This window comes from Gossypium arboreum, chromosome 12 (genome assembly GCF_025698485.1).
Source record: "Gossypium arboreum isolate Shixiya-1 chromosome 12, ASM2569848v2, whole genome shotgun sequence".
Classification (NCBI taxonomy): domain Eukaryota; kingdom Viridiplantae; phylum Streptophyta; class Magnoliopsida; order Malvales; family Malvaceae; genus Gossypium; species Gossypium arboreum.
The window spans coordinates 94,863,390-94,883,505 of NC_069081.1; the positions used below are offsets into that span (position 1 = coordinate 94,863,390).

Genomic DNA, 20,116 nt, shown 5'->3' on the forward strand with positions numbered 1-20,116 from the left:
TGCTTACAGTTTAGAAGAACTAAAGATGGAGTCATAGGGTATGTTGATTCTGATTTTGCTGGAGACCTTGATAGAAGAAGATCTCTCACAGGTTACGTCTTTACAATCGGAGGTTGTGCAATTAGTTGGAAAGCCACTTTGCAAACTACAGTCACTTTGTTTACCAATCGTTTGAGTACATGGCGATTCTTGAGGCTTGTAAAGAAGCTATTTGGTTGAAGGGACTATTTAGTGAACTCAATGAAGACCTTCAAATCAAGATAAAGATTTTGTGACGATCGAGTTCCATCTTCCTTACAAAAGATCAAATGTTTCATGAGAGAACAAAACATATTGATGTTCGGTATCATTTTGTTCATGATATTATTGCTCGTGGTGATATTGTTGTGAGCAAAATTAGTACTCATGAAAATCCTGCAGATATGATGACTAAGTCACTTCCTATAACCAAGTTTGAGCATTGCTTAGACTTGGTTGGTGTTCATTGTTGAAGTTAAACCCTTAAGGGGTTTTATGGAAGAGGTGGAGAAACTTGTTCATTGAGAATTTGTGTCAAGATGGAGATTGTTAGAATTAAGTGACTCGAATTCTTATTTAATAAAATACGATGGAAAATAAAATAAAAGTAAAATCCATATAGAACTAGACTTCTTTTATTTTATTTTAGAATAAGGTTTTTAAACCTTATTAAACTCCATCTATTTTATATTGATTAGGATAAGGTGTTTCAATCCTACTAGAATATGGCTTTACAAGCCTATAAATAGACATAGTCTATTCCTCTTGTATTGAATTCAATTTTTCGACATAGTGAATTTTCTTCTCCTCTGCCGGTGGTTTTTTCCCGAAAAGGTTTCCACGTAAAATTTGTGTGTTCTTTATTTTTTTTTATTTTTTTTCCATAAAGACTTTGGTCTACAGGAAAATTTTGGGTACGATTTAGGTATCTTCCTGGCTTCAAAACACAAGTTTAATATTAAGTTGTGCCAACAGAAACTGATTTCTTAAAAACAATTTTCCAGCAAATTTAATATTATTATATGCCTTACCTAGTTTTACCTTACTTCACTGAGACCATATCATGTGTCCATCCTTCTAAGGCCCATTACTTCACCAATGACAGAAACCCTATCATGCCTCATCTGGCACTTGTAAAACCAACCCACTCATCACCATGTAGATTGAGAAGGCTTGGCTAGGTGATGCGTGGCATAGAGAATATGTACCAATAAATGTGTCAACGAGACCACATGGCTCATCTCTTAGGTACCTAGAAGAGACTGTATGTATGTATGTATGTATGTATGTATGTATGTATGTATGTATGTATGTATGTATGTATGTATGTATGTATGTATGTATGTATGTATGTATGTATGTATGTATGTATGTATGTATGTATGTATGTATGTATGTATGTATGTATGTATGTATGTATGTATGTATGTATGTATGTATGTATGTATGTATGTATGTATGTATGTATGTATGTATGTATGTATGTATGTATGTATGTATGTATGTATGTATGTATGTATGTATGTATGTATGTATGTATGTATGTATGTATGTATGTATGTATGTATGTATGTATGTATGTATGTATGTATGTATGTATGTATGTATGTATGTATGTATGTATGTATGTATGTATGTATGTATGTATGTATGTATGTATGTATGTATGTATGTATGTATGTATGTATGTATGTATGTATGTATGTATGTATGTATGTATGTATGTATGTATGTATGTATGTATGTATGTATGTATGTATGTATGTATGTATGTATGTATGTATGTATGTATGTATGTATGTATGTATGTATGTATGTATGTATGTATGTATGTATGTATGTATGTATGTATGTATGTATGTATGTATGTATGTATGTATGTATGTATGTATGTATGTATGTATGTATGTATGTATGTATGTATGTATGTATGTATGTATGTATGTATGTATGTATGTATGTATGTATGTATGTATGTATGTATGTATGTATGTATGTATGTATGTATGTATGTATGTATGTATGTATGTATGTATGTATGTATGTATGTATGTATGTATGTATGTATGTATGTATGTATGTATGTATGTATGTATGTATGTATGTATATAAGCTCTTACTTAACAGAGAAAAAGGATAGATGACTCTTTAGGCTACTAAGCTCTCAGTACAAATTACACTGTATGAATCTCAGGCCCTTCCCCAAGCTCAATCCTTCTTCATCCATCTTTACATTCCCTCAACCAACGTCAACAAATGTGCAGTGAGTGCGGAACCTATTCACTAAGAAGCCTAGAGACTTCCAATGGTGAATTTTGATGAAATTATCTCCAATCACCAGCTAGCAATATAAGAAAATCCTCCAACCACCGTTGCTTATCCTCTTGGTACAAACCAACCTTATAGCTCATTAGACCCATATGATTAGGAAAACTCTATTTCTAGAGAAATTATTAAGGCAAATCCTTAGTGCAATTTCTAACCACCATCGAGAATTTAACAACATCCAAATTTTAATGATCAAACGACACGTGATCAGAATTCTAATTCCTAAGTGAAAATGAAAGTCATATGGGAACAACTGCAACAATAATAAGAGCAAAATTTCCAAGAAACCTTAGAAAATACCGAACCAATGAAAGAAATGCATTCCACTTGTATTCCACACATATATTCCATATGCGATTACTTCACCAATGACAAAAATCTCATCATGCTTCATCTTCCACTTGTAATCAATATGCAAACTGCGAAAGCTTACGATGTGACATGTTGTTCAGGGAATACGTACCAATATATGTCTCAACAATATCATCTAACTCATCTCATGGGTACCTAGAAGACATTTGTCTAAGAGTATGTATTTATAGGCTCTTACTTACCAAAAAAAGGGACTAGTAACTCTTCAGGCTATGAGGCTCTCGACCCATATTACATCGTGTGAATCTTGTACCCTCCCTCAAGCTTAATACTTCTCCTCTATACATCTCCACATTTCTTCTAACCAACATAAACAAATAGTAAAAAAAACCGAAGAAAAGAAATTGTATTTGTTACATTTTATTTCTTTAAAATCAATAAACACTAATTATCATTTTACATGGTAAAATATTATTTAGCAATGTTCGTATTCATTCATTAATTGGATTCTATTATTGAATGATAAAAGTATATATATTTCATAAATTGCAACCTCTCAAATTGAATGCATTCGTTAGTAAATCAGAGCTTTTATATTTAAGAAATTAAAAGAGAAATATTTTTATAATTATTGGGTGCAGTAATAAATCATATTGCATTTTTAAAAGAGAATTCATATTCGAATATCAGATGCATTATAAAATGGACATAAAGAACACCATAATCACATAAAAATGTTAACTTGTAGTTAGAAAATCAATAAATCATGTACCCTCAGTCTATTAGATATAAAAACAATTTTGATTTTGATTTTGATTTTTATTCTTCAAAATTTTTGTAGATAAAAATTTTCAATGAAATAGTTTTAAAATATATTCTTTTGTAAAATTTAATTAATTAAATATTTAATTTCAAAGTTCAAAAATTGACCCAAAAATATCAACCATGATATTTTAATTGAAAAAGAGAGTATTAATTAGAGTGTGTTTATACATAGGAGTCGTTGGTATTAAAACATGTTTCTTTATTAACATTATATTTTATAATTAAATTTAAACAAAATATCATTATTAATTAATAGTAGAGCCATGGACTAAATCATGTAAGATTTATTTTTATATTTTCAATACACACTAATAACCACTTTTAACCATAAAAACCTAAAGATAAAAAATCTTATTTGAGAAAATCATAAAAACTTTGCTCAAATTTGAAAACGAAGAAAAAATTATAATTTTTAAAATTAAAATATTTTCTATATCTGTTTTACGGTTAATAAAAGTTAATTTTAAACAGTTTTATAATATACATAAATGAAATAAGGCATCCCATTCATAAAAATAAAAAAATAAAAAAAAAACCTGACAAAGTGGAATCTAAGAAAGGGGTAATTGTTGAGTTTTGTAACTAAATTAGTATCATTTTTGCTGTAAATACTATTTGTTGGTCATTTTAAGAATATTCCCTTCTGTTTTAGCTGTGTTTCATACCCTCGAATCGTATTATATAGATCGTTATTTTATTGTCTCAATTTGGCAAAGGGATTTTTACTCTTAATTTGCATAGCAAAAAACCATACATTGGGGGCTCTTTTCTTTTTTGTCTCTGTAAAATGGAAAACACATCATCATCGATGTCATGTATTTCCATGTTCAGGGACAAAAAGAAGGCTCCCGATGGTGGAAATGATGTGGCCTTGCAAAAGGGAAGAACACGTTCCCCTTCCATGAGTCTTTTCAAGGTGGCTATTAGATTGTTGCGTACGAAACCCGTGGCCGAAACGGTGCCGGATTCAAAGCCCGTTCAGGTCGATGTGGATTCGAAGGTAGAGTGGAAAGGGATGGTTGTTGGGTCGGTGCATCCAATGTATTTACAAAGCACCCCATTGCTCCCATCTCATTCCCCACGCATGAAGGCCACCACTCCTAAGATCATGCTCGAGCCCAAGTATATGCCCAATAGAGAAGAAAAGGAGGAAGTTATTTTGTCGCCGTTGTCTCCGATAGCATTTCCGATTTCGTCTTTCAATGACGTGTCATCAAGTGATTCAAGCCCGTACGATTCGCCTTGTGAAGGAAGCGACAAAGAGAAATGTGATGAGCACAACGATGACGGTGGCGATGAAGAGATTGATGCTAAAGCAGAAGAATTCATAACTCAATTTTACGAACAAATGAGGCTTCAAACCTTGAATTCTGGAAGTGCTAAGACGTGCCAAAGATGACAAAAACAAAGAATGAATGGCATTTATTTGCATGCATGCACGTTAGGGCTATGTTTTGTATTTTACCCTTTTTATATATAGCGTTTGTAACATCAAATTGAATTGAATGTTTCCTTATTTATATATATATATATATATATATATATATATATATATATATATAATTTAGTATTAAGTGACTTTCTATTGTATTGTATGTGTATGGACTTCAATTAATATTGGTTTATTGTTATTCCACATCATTTCTATTCCTTTTTAATAGCAAAAATGATAAATCAGATTTTTCCTATTGATTTTTAGTATTTTTAATTAGATTTAAATTTAAATTTAAATTTTTTCAGAAGAAAAAATCTAATTTGTCATTCACCTATCGGGAAGGGATAGAGATGACGTGTAATCACAATTTCATTTTGACCAACAATTCATATTTTTATCTGAATTTCTAACAAAATCTTTCACAATATTAAACACATTGGGAATTCAACTGTATTACCAAACATTCCCCACAGTTTATTAAATCTTCTTCTTCTTCTTCTTCTTCTTTTGTCTTCAATCTAAGTACAGTTAATGTGTATTGGACAATAGTTGAAAGGAGACTGACTCTTCTCTAGAAGAGTATTTGAAATGTCGTCTATTTGAAGTTGACTGATCTCTTAATAAATTGATAATACCTCATCGTCGAGTTCAAATTTTGTCTCTTAACACTCTAGAAAATCTAAGTATTTGAATAAACATTTAAGATGCATGTTGGCAAAGTGACAACACCGAGACCGTGAAAAACATAGAATCAATTACTAAAAAAAGGATAATCAACTTACCATTGGTAAGGTTTTGAGCCCTAAACTATAACATAAAAGTCATCCGAGAGGATGCTACTATTTGATCTAGCCTCGTGTCGGTGGACCCCTCAACAAGAATCAATTGCCTTTTTCTATTTCCTCTTATTCATAACATTATTTTTCGTTTGAGACCATGTTAGTTTCATATAGTTATATTAGACTTCGATTAATTTATCAATTCTTAAACAAGAGTTTTTCTACATCTATAAGATATTATTTACAATATTAAAACTCAAAAATTAACATCAATTTTCTTACCACTCAGATCAAAAACTTCCATCATTGTGAAATGAAGAGGTGAATGACCTTAAAAATAAATCAACAATGCTCTGCAAACGTCTTTCATTTCTATCATTAATTGAAATAATGAAATTACAATAATATATAATGCTCCATACATTTAAAAAAAGAAAAAAAAGTCATTCAACATTTAAACATTTTTAACAGCTACCAAATTTTTCATAAATTAAACCCTATTCTCCAATGCTTTAGCAAGAATTAAAGTAAAAGAAAAATAAATAAATCTTATTCTAAAAAAATTTATATAATGTCCCACCTATTAGTCTTTTACTTACCCAGTTTTTTCTTTCTGCCCAAAAATGTCCAAAACCATCGATTTCATCGGGTCCAACTCTCAATCCGACGTTACACAATCTGAGCCGTTGATTTTCGCCGCCTTTTTTAATAACCATGGACGATCTGCGAGCATTTGTTCTTGATCCAACGAAGACCTTTACTCAATGAAGCTTTCATTTTCCCTTCCACTGTGTAGACCTTGTATTTCGCGATCCTCTTCTTCCTCTTCATCTCGGGATCCGTAAATCCCCATGGCTTTGATGATCCTTGACTCGTCCGAGTCGGAACGGGTGGTAAATCAGGGGAACGCGAACGAGTAGTAGAGTTGATCTGATTGGATCCAACGCTCGTGTTCTTCCCGCTAATTATCTCCATCCTTCGATCCGCCCCGTACGGCCTTTGACCCGATCCGTAACTCTCCATCACGATCGCAACACAAAAGGAAACCAAAAAGAAAGAATGGTGTTAGGGTTTGGGGAGCTGGTGCTTCTTTGGGTGAAACGAAAATGAAGAAGAGAAACAGTTTTTTAAGAACAAATTTGAAATTTTCTTCTTTGTTGTATTATGACGTGGGATTTTGTCCCGGATGATTCCTTCCTTTTTGTTTCAGAGATTTATTCCAAAAGAAAGGAAAAAAAACAAATTATGAGGTTAATCAGAAAAATTAAAAGAAATGTGTGAAGTTGCGATGCAACCTCGATTTTGGCGCTTCAAAACCTTGGGACTGTCTTCCTTTTTGCTCTGATTATTGGAAAATGTTTCAGTACTGCAACTTTCTGTCATAATTAATAAACAATTACGGAAGTTTAGGCCCAAAAGCGTGATGATCATTGATCAGAATCAGATTAGATAGATGCCTTGCTTCATAATTGGTGCTTTTTTTTTCTTTTTTCTTTTTCTTTTTTTTGTATTTTCCAAGTTTGCCCTAATGCTAAGGCAATCTTTTCAACTTTCATATGGGAGACACGAGATACGACCCACCATATTTATATATTTCTGTTGTTTATGCTTTATGTACACCATCTTTTTTTCCAAGTACCAGATACCATGCTTTCATGAATCATAACAAGCCATGTAATGATAAAACAAAAAACATAAAAAAGTCCTTAATTAACATCAATCAAACATGGTAGGCTACTTCTCAGAATCATCATCAGCCAATGAAACCTTGCTCAGCCTGCTTGGTAATGTTCTAGGGTCGGCATTGGTTTGGACCCTTCTGTTTCCGGAGCCGCGGCGGCTGCTTGGACCATAAACTGCCCTACGTGCAAGTGCTTTACTGAGTTGAAACTTAGTTGATTCCTGGCTAGCTGTTGATCGATCTCCGAAATTATCTTCGGTATCGTAACTCTGGGTCTCATCAGCATTGGCTTTCTCAGTAGCCATTTTTAGAGATAGGCTATAACAGTTGGAAGATGCAAGTGCAATAAGGCAAGTACCTAATTTTTATAGAGTACAGTAAAGAGAAAAGAGTGCATAATGTGTCTTTATAGCCGAAAGTGAACTAAAAATTGTTGTCTTTGATTTGAGAGGAAGAAACTAAATATACCAAAGTAGAAATGATCTTGAATCTTCTACAAGTGGCTGTACACAGCAGCACCCCCACAAGTTTTTGGTGATTGCTTTGCTTTGCTCTTTAATTTCACTAATACTAGAAATGGAATGAAAAACAGTTTTCATCAATCAGGCAATCACCAAAAGAGGGTATAGTATGTTATTTTCCAACATGAAACATTTGATGCCACATCTTTAAGAGGGAAATGCCATGTGAGGGTGTTGACAATTTAGGTGACAATTCATGTTTTCAGAGTACCACTTCTAGTTAATTCTCTCTTTTTCTTTCTATATTTAACTAACACCTGATATTCTAATGTTTTTGTTCTATTTTTGTTTCTACAGTTTTATATATATGCCTTTCATGTGAAGAAAACCGCCAACTAGGCACCAAAACAAGATCTCGAGCAATACAAATACCAGGGTACCCCACTTGCTTGAATGAAGTACGGACTGTAACAATGATTCCAAGCCATCAACCTGCATTTTATAATTTTAATTGTTAGCATAACTAGTTCTATCAAACATGTTGATAAAGCAATGCATTGCACTGAAAATATTTTTGTACTTAAAACATCAACTCTAGAAAGTGCATGTAATTTGCAAGTAGTGTTCTCATACAGTTACTTTGACATGAAAGAAATAAAGTATATCAGAATAAAAATATCATCCACCGTTGCTATTGCAACAACAAGGAAGATGGGGGTTCAAGCGCACTTAAGCGTGTTTTTCCTTTGATTTAAGGGTTTGGGTGTATGGGTAGAAGTAGGTATTGTATAAAAAAGAACATCCAAATTACAGCATTACTTGACAATGATAAAGCTGTTCAGAAATGCCTTAATAGGGCAATCAAGCTTGCAGTTTTTCACCTATTCTCAAGTAAATTACCTTCATGAAGGCAAGGATAAGAAACATAGAAAAGTACAAACCCAGAAAAGAAGAGAGAAAGATACCAAGTTATTTTCTGGTGAGCGCCAATAAAAGCCTTGCACGGCAGCTGGGAAAATGTCACAAGCAGCCAGAGCATATATTATAAGAGCATTCATTCCCATCCAATGAAGTAACACCACCGGCTTCCTAAAATGTTTGACGTCAACCTGCATCAAATACAACCGTGCTTAGTTGTATTCCTCATTACTTAGGAAATATAGTTTTTGTATAGCATTCAAAATCCTAAAAAATAAAATTATAAAAAAGGGACTAGAATTACTTTTGGCCATGTACATACATGCAGGAACTTCCAACAGGAATGCGAAAGGGGATCCAAGAAGAACAATCTCTAGGTCCCGTTATTAGGTTTTGAGCAGGAAAACCTTTAGCAAGTTCCATACATATACAATGGTTTCAAGTAGCAAAGCTAAAAAATTGCAACACCTAAGCCAAAGATTTACAGGGTTCAAAGCTATGCAACGGCTAACCCAACATCTAGATTTACTAAAGAAGGAAAGTTGCTCACAATAGCCTTCCATTAGTTGGAATTTATCTTCTATTGATCAGGCATTTCCTACTCGTGTGAATTAAGCTTTCCAATCAAATATCTTGCCATAATGTTGACTACACTTGGGCTCCTGTGCTCATGCAGATTTAAATTCTGGCACAAAGGAAACCAGGATGGATGTATGTATGCTTCCATCAAGGTTCCCTTCAGTCCCGAGGATAACATTTTAGAAAGAAATTGTGACAGACAGCTTCTTAATACTGATTGGACTGAAATGTACTATAATTTGATAAGAGCAACTGCTTCATGAATCAGGTAGAATATATCTTTTACAAACAGGACATGGAATTTTCTACTACTAAACATTAGGATGACAACCCAATCACCAAGGATGAACTTACTATGTAAAAGATGATGGTCAAGAACAAGCCTGATGCTCCTGCAGTGATGCACATATAGCTCAATGTGTACAGTGGTTTGGAGAAGGGAATGCCTGTTACAACAACCAGACATCAATTCGAAACTCCAAGAAAACCACACACCGACTGGGTTTAATATGACAAAATTATAATCTTGAGTTAGGAGATTGTCACTTGAGACAGCTTACCTAGCAATTGTAAAACAAATCCAGAAAATAGCAATGCAAAGGAAGACATGGACCACAGAACCACTCTATGCATTTGACACTGCAGAAAAGATATTTAGAGCACATTCACCAACATATGCATGCAATATCCTTAGCATAACCCTTTTTCCTTTCTGACAAGGAAAGTTCATAATTAGATTAGCCCACAGACCCCACCTAACAGTAAGAATAACAGTACCTTATGATGCAGAAGTATATGTCCAAAATGCAATCCCACAATACAAGTGAGGACAGCCATTAATGAACTGCAGAAATTCCATAAGGGTAATTTGTATATCACCGAGAAATAAGAACGGCATATTTGGTATTTAAGGACCTTAAGTTGTGTGCATACAAGTGAGAAAATATTATAATAAATATTATAATAAGTCATCTTTACAACTTTAAAGAACATAATTTACAGCTGTAGTGAAAAGCTAGAAACAAGATGAAAGAAGGTGATTATCTAACCTTAAGATGCCCTCAGGATCAAACGGAGCAAGGCACCATTCAGGTGAATGCGGTGGTAAAGGCCCAAAGTCGGGAGAATTAACACTGCAATCCTGTGAATGAAAATGAGTGCATATCCCATTAAGATCTTAAAACAGGGGGTATTCCAAAACGCATCACCAGATCAACAACACATAAGAAAATATTTGAATAACCTTTGTTCTTCTGTATACAGGATGTCGATAAAGATGTTGTTCACCCAGAAAATACCCATCAATATAGCCAACAGCATTGCATGGAGGTTCAAGACTCCCTCTTACTCCACAATGTACCTATTAAAAATTATGGTAACCTACTTAAGTTCCATGCATCAAAGAAAAAGCACAATAATAAACTAGAATTAAAGCTGGATGACAGAACATTTGCTTCTGATAGAAATATTGACAACATCAAAACAGAACACATTCAAATTTATGGATTTTCTTATCCCAAAAGTTGTAGTTTCAGATTAATATATCAAACCTAGCAGTACATCTCTCAAATCATATATTAATATTCTCATGAAATAAATTTTCATTTGTTTTCTCAACAAAGACAAATCAATTGAGACACAACCCACCAGGCTTTGGCTACCAGGATTGCACGACATGCCTACCAGATATGTTCATAACTTGTGCTTTAAAATTAAGTTCAATTAATTGCTTAAATCTATAGCCCCTGAAATAAGAAGAATATAGAAGGCTTGTATGTGAATAGATGGCAATATGACAGCACAGAAAATGAAAAAGGTTTGGCTCTTCAACAAAAGCAACATGCACAACTCACAGGATCCACAACACGGCTTAATCTAACAACAATATTCACCAACCAAATGCAAGCCATGTCAAACAACATACAGATATTTGACCTCAGAAATCACATTGTGTGACAAACACTTCATAGTGCAGTCTTGAAATGCCAAAGAATACAACTTACAATCTGAGTATGGGGCCCATTAGTGGACAGAGTGAGGCTTGGGGATTGAAATTCCCAGTTTGGAACATAAAGGCCATAGAACAAGCACATGTAAAGTGATAATAGTAGGGTAGCAACAATCCTGCAATAAAAGTAAAGGTAAAAGTTTTGCCAGCTAATAGCTTTTAAATAGAAATAAAAGCCAAAGGTGTAAATCTCTACAAACATTTCGACAAGCATAGTATTTCCTAACCACTGAATGTAGTACTTCTGAACAAATGCAGTTGGAGAGTCAACCATGACATTTCTAACAAGCCAGATTTCCGTTATTGAAGCCAGCAGATATCCAGTTGATATCCTCTGTAGACAATAAACCACAATATGATAGAAATTAGCTCAATGTATCTGAGTAAAGGCAATATCCATATATTTAGCACATACAGCAGAGTGCAGAATGATTTTTTTAACAACAATTGAGGAAATGATTAATGGAAGCATAGGTGATTCATGTTTGATCAACAGTTCAGCTGACAAAATATATTAGTCAGTGCAGTGCTTAATCAGGCAATGAGCATTGGTTCAGGCAAAGGTAAGGAACATTCCATGCCTTAAGCTGTTGCATTCATGCATATGACCTGAAAATGGTTTCGAATAGCTCCCCTTCACATTTGAAAAACAATAAATCCTACAAGGTTGTCCTCCTTTTTTTGTAAATACTAGCATATTTAGCTCCAACTTAGACTTCAGTGTTTTTCAAGCACATAGCAGAAGCAAAACTAACACGTATAATTTAGTGACACCTTGAATACATAAAATATATAATAATAATAAAAAAGAGAACATCAAGATTATTTGCAATAAAATTTATTACCTGCAGTACACCTAGCCATCTTATCTTGGCCACAGCAACTCCATATGCAAGATTATTACGCCCATGAAAGTATCCTCCTATGAGCATATTTCAAATTTTAAAAACCATGCTCCGAGCAGTATTAGCTAAACACAAAAAATACACATTTTATCCTCTTTTGCTTTCAAAACTATCAAGTAGGCAACAAAATGGATATTTGAAGTTTGAAATATGCATAAATGACTTTGTTACTAAGAGCTTGCAGCTTAACAACCAAAAAATAAAAGAAGAATTATCACAAAACAGACTAAAAGTTCTGCATTCAAGATATTCCAAAATTATATGAGTTGTGGGTAACTCCTATCTAGACTATAGACTTGTTAGAAGTTAATAAAATTTTAAGAAAACAATGGGTGAAAGTGGCAACCTTGTAGAAACAACCCCAGCAGAAAGAGCTTGACAGTCCTCAATACAACTTTCTTTATGACCAATGATTTGCTGGAAGCTTTCTGTACACATGTAATCAATTTTATTTGTTCCGAGTTTGTTATGTGCACTATCTACAGATACAACATTCTTGGCTATATACTTTTTTGCTGTTATATGGGCATGAACAAAGAGAAAATTTTTCTTTAGTCAATGGAAAAGACAGTGTTAATTGAAATCGTAGAATGGTAGAAGTGACCGTAAAGTAAGATGAATTCCGAACCTAGATATTGATTTAGAAAGGTTCAATGCGCTATGCATAAATTAAGAATAGCTATAAAGCTTTATGAGGAATGTGGGGCAAGGAAAAGAGTTCATACTGATACTGTCAAAATCATAAGGGCAAACTTATGGAGAAGAATCAAATAAATATTAAAATGGCATGCTACCTAGAACTTCATCAAACAACAGTAACCCCATAAGAGTCAAATCCATGCTGAAGAACTTTGCATACCTTAAATACAAGGCTAATAAGACCCCCAACAGCAAAAAGAGAAAGACGGTATCACAAAATTGGATATGCTAAAGAACTTTGCATACCTTAAATACAAGGCTAATAGAGACCCCAACACCAAAAAGGAAAAATGGCATCACGAAATCAGCTATGGTCACACCAAACCATGGAGCGTGATTGATTGATGGAAAAGCCCTCCAGCATCATCAACCAAAATCATCAACTATTAAAAGAACTATTAATTAGGAATTGAGTTGAAAGCTAAACTAATAGTAACTTAGTAAGTAATCACATAATAACGAAAAAAAAAACACCTCCTGATTTTATGGTAGGCTGCTTAATCAACCAAAAGATAACATAAGCAGAAAAAATAAAACTCCCCTAATTAGGGTTATAAATGAGACACCGATGCTCGCAAGTTGCTCGAGTTCAACTTGAAAAATACTCAAACTTGATTTAGTAATCATTGAACCAAATTCGAGCTTAGTAATACTCTGGCTCAAGTGGCTCGCGAGCCTTATCGAACTTTTCATTTTTAAAATATATTTTAATTATTTTTATATTATTAAATTATGTTATTACCCTTAATATATAATATTAACCCTAAGCTTAATTATCGACCCAAGCTCAATCTTGAGCTTAATCAAGCTCTAGTTTGAGCTTGAGCATAAAAATTAATAAATGAACTTAATCAAGCTCAAGCTTAAATATAGATGTTCAGTCCAGTTCCAGCCAAGTATTGAGCTCCAAATATTGAGTTGAGCTAGAGATAGAGCTGCCAGTATTCGTTCTCCGCTTGACTTAATTACACCATTACTCTCAATCAACCAATATGGGGGGAAATCGTCTAAAAGATGCATTAAAATAAACTTATCACGATGAGTAAAATATTAGCTAGCCAATGATTTTCCAAATGCTAAAACTTCCCAATTATGTCTTCACTTCAATTCTTACTCAACGCTCTCCCTTCAAATAACAGAAATAAGTCGTTCTCCTACCCTAACTGCTTCCAAGCTAATTTATCACATCGATTTTCTAATTACTGTAACAAACAAACAAAAAAGAACAACTGGCATGCTAAATATGAATAATACTTGAGCTAAAATCAAATGATAGGTTTCAAGTGGATGAGTATACCGCGACGGTAAGGCCACGGAATACGTCGATAGAAAGAAGGCGTTGATTAGAGCCGATGAGCTTGCGTTTAAGGGCATCTGGCTCATTGGATAATGAGGAAGTGACGACCTCTTCTTCGGTTCCACCGGTGGTAGTACTGTGGAGAAGAGGTTGTTGTTCTTCTTCTTCTTCTATAACGATTTGTGCAGGCATCATTCTTCTTCAATTGCTCAAAGCGAGGGAGGTGGGTTTTAGAAGTGTAGCGCTGCGCCTAGCCGCCTAACGGCATGTTAATCTTTGGCATTAATTTTCAACTGCTATTTTATTTTAGATTAAAATACTAGTTTCTTTTATCATAATAATTAAAATATGTATTAATTTACAACTTTTAAAATAGTCACTTTTGTTCATTTATATTTGAAATATTACGTTCTGGTCACTTATGTTATTATATTATAATATTTTAGTCATTGAGTTGTTAATTGTTGTTAACGATGTAACAGTAAACTGACATGACACATTATATCATCATTTCAAACAAAAACTTTAGATTAAATTATACAATTGGTCCCTATATTTTTTCATTTTGATCAATTTAATTTTTTCTTTTATGTTCTTTTAACTTTCTTTTTTTTTCTTTATTTTCCATTCTCTTCTCTCTTTTATTTTCCTCACTTTTCCATCTTTTTAATGTAAAAGAAAAAAATTAAATTGTTCAAAATAAAAAAAAATATAAGGACCAAATGTATAATTTAACCTAAAATTTTCGTTTGAAATGATGATTTAACGTACTACATCACTTCATCGTTATACTATTAACGGCAATTAATGCTTAATAACTAAAATATTACGACACAATAACGTAAGTGAATAAAACGTAACATTTCAAACATAAGTGACTAAAATATAATCAAACAAACAAAAGTTTACCTTACGAATATTATATCTTAAAAATATGAATAGTTTTTAAATTTTACATAAAACTTCATTAATGTTTCTAGATTGAATTACTTAATTACAATTACAATGAAATGGTTTTAATGATCATATAAATATATGTTATATTTGTAGGAGTTATAAAATATATTAAACTATATGCACTCGTGTCTTCCAAAATTTCGGTTAAAATTGAAATAGGAGACAAACAAGTGGAAGTTTTCAAGTTTAGGTTAAAATGAAATTAATCGATCAGTTAACTAATTCAATTCGGTCGGAGGTCGGTTAATAATTTTTTAAAAATTTAGTTATCGATTAATTTGAATCGAAATCAGGTAATTAACCAAACTTAATAAATAATACAAATTATATGTAGTTTTAATTTGGTTAATCCGGTCAAATGAATTTTTATATATATTTTATACTTGTTTCAACTAAAAAACAAAAACATATAAATTTCGATTAACTGACCGACTTAATCGAAATATTTCAGTTTGGTTAACGTTTAAAGGATTAAAAATAATTCGATTTGGTTAACAGTTTGAACACCCTAACCATCACTACTAAAATCTTATCAATTTATGAAACAAACTTTTTTTTCTACAAATTTATGTTTAGACTTGCTCATGGGCCAAGTCACTTGCTTAGGCCGTTTGAAAAATGATAGGGATTGGACAAAAATATAATACTTGAATATATAGGGTGGGTTGTGGGCAAGAGTTTTTTGGCCTGAACTCAGTTCAACCTGAATATATAATGTTATAAAAATAATTATATTAATTATATATGTTAAATAATTATTATATATATTAAATCACTAATCTAATAACAATTAAACTCATTAATCAACTTAAAAAAAACCTTACCCCACAAAATAACTCAACTCAAAATATAAAATTTTAAAATTATATTTAATACTACAAAAAATTATTATATTTATTTGTATTTTTAATACAATAAAAATTTATTATATTTATTTGGGTTTTTAATATAATAAAATATTTAGTATATTTATGGTAATTTTTTAATATAAATACTTTTAAATATATTTTTAATGTGTTAGAAAACTTTTATTTTAGTGTTTTTAGTACATTTAGGCTTCATTTGTTTCACGTAAAAGCTTTTACGGAGATATTTTTAGCCTTTTTCGATGTTTATTTCATATAAAATAGGATAGTCAACATAAAAGGTTTTCTAGTCAACGTAAAATTATCTCCTTATTCCCGTAAAATGTCTTACCAATTTTTTTTTGGTAGACATTTTCCAAACTGACAGCTTTATTTACCAATATGTCTTCAGACCTTTTCCAGTTGACGTTAGCTACAGGTTAACATAAAATATATAAGACTATAAATAATCAATCAATTAACATTCAATTATCAATTTATACAAAATTTATAATTTATTCAATTTAGTCCCTAAAACCGGGACTAACATAACTTTTGATCTAAAGCTTCAAATTGAATTCTAATTTCACTATTATACATCAGGGACCTCCTATTTCTTATTTCTACAATCAATTTTACATTTTTTCAGTTTAGTCCAATTTAGTCTTTTCTCACATCTAAACTTGAAATCTATCAATTTAACACCTAAAACTTTAAAAAATCAACAACGACAATTTTCTAAAACTTTAACAGTTTTATAAATTAGTACATGAGCTAGCTAAATCAAATTTTTATGACCTCAATCTATAAAATTACAAGAAAATAATCAATGACTTACTTGAATTATGAAGTTAAAAGCTTGTAGCCCTAAGAATGACATCTCCAAGCTTGTAGCCCTAAGAATGACATCTCCCTAATTATCTTCATGTTTTATGATTTTACCATAGATCTGAGCCCATTTATTCTACTAATTGAATAATAATAAATTAACTTTTATTTAATTTTTATTCTACCATTTTTAAGCTAATTTATTATTATTCAAACAAATATTTTAGTTATCATGTGGTGTACTATTAATTATGCACTTAGATAATATTATTAATTTAATGTTATATACTACTAATTGTGGTTTGGAAGCTAATTTATTATTATTCAATTTTTTGTTTTTTTATAACACAATCATGAATTTATCTATTCGGTTTGATTGTTTTCAATTTATGATTGTTAATATTCTAACTTAATAATTAAGTAATATTATATATCTAATTTGATGTATTTATTTTAAAATAAATCATTACAAGATATGCAAAATAATGTAAAATATTAATTTATGGATATAAAACAAATTCAATTAAATAATTAAAAGATGAGAAATCTCAAGTGTATGTTTATTTCATTGAAAGCAACTTTTATGAAATATTTTCAAAAATTTACTAAATAAAAAAATTACACATTCATTCAAACATCAAAAATATTAATTTTTTCAGGAAAGTAATCATTTTCCAAAAAAAAAAATTCAATGAAACAAATGGAGCTTTAGTTTACTATATTTTTAAATGGAAAATTAATTTAAAAAATCAAATATAAGCAGGTCGGGTTGGGCTAAGTTTACCTTTCTTAAATTGGGTTAGATTTGGACAAAAAAATAAACCTATTTTTGAGTTGGACTAATCCCAAACTTTAAAAATTGATCAAAATACTTTACATGAGTCCAACCCAAACCTGACTCGATCTGGCCCATTAGCACCGCATTGAAAAAAATATATTATATAACAAAAAAAAAATTATTTACGCTGAAAAAAATGTGTTTAACAGTTCAGCAAATGTAGAATTGAATAGAAATAATTAGGTAGGAAGAGAAATGGAAAACCAACATCATTGAGACCTTAAAAGATACATGTTCTACCGTTGTTATGTAGGAAAACGTCCCCCAATTATTGTAAGGAAAATCACCATGCCACATTAATTACGCCAAAAAAATAGCAACAATAATTTTTGTGAAAAATAGTAACATGGGGTTTGAGTGGACGGTTGGGTGCAGTGCATTTTGTTTATTTTTTGTCTCACGTTACAGTATTATTAGGGGTTAGTATTCGATCAAGTCGAGTCGAATCGAGTAAAAAAAATTAAGTTAATCGAGTTGATGAATCTTATTTTAGCAACCGAATTTAATTTGAATGTTTTTCGAATCGAATCGAGTCAAAAAATTTCAAGTCAAGTCTAGTCAAGTTAACAAATCCTATTATTTATACTCAATGTTGTGTTTACATGAATCAATTATTTAATTAGTAGACAAAGTACAATATTATTTAACTACATAAACAATATAATGGTTTTTCCTTTTAACTTAATGAATAAACATTTAATTCAAAATTTGAAATTTTTATCGATTTTTTTGAATCGAATCGAATTTTATTCACCCCTAAGTATCGCTATAATATCTAATCTTACCGCCATCATTAATTTTATACTAACAGCAGATAAACGTACCATCTGTTCAAGCTAAACCTAAATTACATTGAAGTTTCCGAAAATATATATAGAGTAATAAATTAACAAATTGATTTCTTGACATAGAAAATGTAAAGCTATTAATATTTTAATTGATGACACTCCACAAATGAAAGTTTTCAATTTTGCTCAAAAACTCAACTATAGAAATATTAGATACTATAAAATTTTCTTTTATCTTTTTAAATTTTAGAATTTAGTCACTATACTTTTATTTTTAGAAAGGAATAATTTACTTTTTGACTCTTGAACTTGGCAATATCTTTTTTTGTCCATATTGATCATTGAACTTGACAACTATATCTAGTTTGGTTTTTGAACTTAGATCCCGTCAAAAGTTGATAATGTAACTAGTGTTGTTGGAATAAGATAAGATTGGACGAACTAATAACTAATCAATATAATGGTTAAAATAAAGGAGTTGAACCAATTTACTTGGAAATTGCTTAAAATTGGTAAAAACAAAAAAAAATTCAGGACAAAAATCGATAGTTAAATAGATTGAATTCATTCAATAATATTTTTATTTTTAATTTTTCTTAGGATTTTATGAAATTTTAATTATTGTTGGTCTAACAGTAAACGTGACACTATTCAACAATCAGTCCGGTTATTAAAATACTAAATGTGACACTCTTAGATTTCAAAATTATATTATCCCTTCTAGGATTTAATTTTTCTATTTTTCAAATTTCAAAATTAAAGTTTAACACTGTTAAAATTATTTTATTAAGTTCGATTCATTACGCCATCATTGTTTTAAGTACATTGCAACCAAGTGATTTTTATTTTTTTCAAAATGTCAAACTAACAAATTTGACAAAAAAATTAACACTATTAACAATTGGCTCTTAATTTTGAAATCTAAAAAATAAAAGAAGTAAACTTTAAAAATAAAAATAAAATGATTAAATTTCAATTTCATGAAAAAAATCCTATTTTAAATATTTTAAAATATTAGTTTTTTACCCAAATAATATAAAAATAATTAATTATGAAAAGGTATGAAAACATATTAATTACAAAAATAGGCATTTGCTATAGCATTGGCGGCACCAAACTTTAAAAGGTAAATTGCTTCATAAACCCCATTGTTTATTATTTTATTTTATTCTCTTTTAACACTAAAAAATTATTTATTTTTTGAAAAATATTTTCTTCACTGCTCTATTATTCAAAACTCACTTTTTTCCTTTTTTATCTTTTGGATTATAAGGTATAGTATCTCGTTTTTCAATTTAACTCAATATAAAGCTATCTTATTTTTACTTTAATTTATGTTTGCTTGTAATTTGTTCATATTTGATTATATATATATATATATATATATATATTAAAAACCATCTCTATATTTACCTCATTTGATCTCTCTCCCAATCCTACCTTAACCTGCTTTTGTTTATCTTAAGGTTTATTTTATCCGGTTTTCTTCCTTAATCTTGTTCATTGATGATTTTTGTGAAAAATAAAATAAAATAAAGAATACACAAATTTTACGTGGAAACCCTTTCGGGAAAAAAACCACGGGCAGAGGAGAAGAAAATTCACTATGTCAAAA

At 31.0% G+C, this 20,116-nt stretch overlaps 2 protein-coding genes and 1 pseudogene across 2 annotated transcripts; 1 reads left to right on the forward strand and 2 right to left on the reverse strand.

Annotated features, from left to right (window-relative positions):
• Positions 1-4,163: 4,163 nt before the first annotated feature.
• Positions 4,164-4,895, forward strand: LOC108477706 (uncharacterized). Its single transcript, XM_017780216.2, has one exon. The coding sequence runs from the start codon at positions 4,271-4,273 to the stop codon at positions 4,880-4,882; it is 612 nt and encodes a 203-aa protein (XP_017635705.1). The 5' UTR covers positions 4,164-4,270; the 3' UTR covers positions 4,883-4,895.
• Positions 4,896-6,150: 1,255 nt separating this feature from the next.
• On the reverse strand, positions 6,151-8,175 carry LOC108476599 (uncharacterized). Its single transcript, XM_017778847.2, has one exon. It carries the CDS (start codon positions 6,718-6,720, stop codon positions 6,403-6,405), a length of 318 nt encoding a protein of 105 aa, XP_017634336.1. The 5' UTR covers positions 6,721-8,175; the 3' UTR covers positions 6,151-6,402.
• LOC108476598 (uncharacterized) lies at positions 7,269-14,539 on the reverse strand (annotated as a pseudogene).
• Between the last annotated feature and the right edge of the window lie 5,577 nt (positions 14,540-20,116).

Coding starts and splice junctions, on each gene's coding strand:
- LOC108476599 (XM_017778847.2), bottom strand. CDS start 6,720: ATGGAGAGTTACGGATCGGGTCAAAGGCCGTACGGGGCGGATCGAAGG.
- LOC108477706 (XM_017780216.2), top strand. CDS start 4,271: ATGGAAAACACATCATCATCGATGTCATGTATTTCCATGTTCAGGGAC.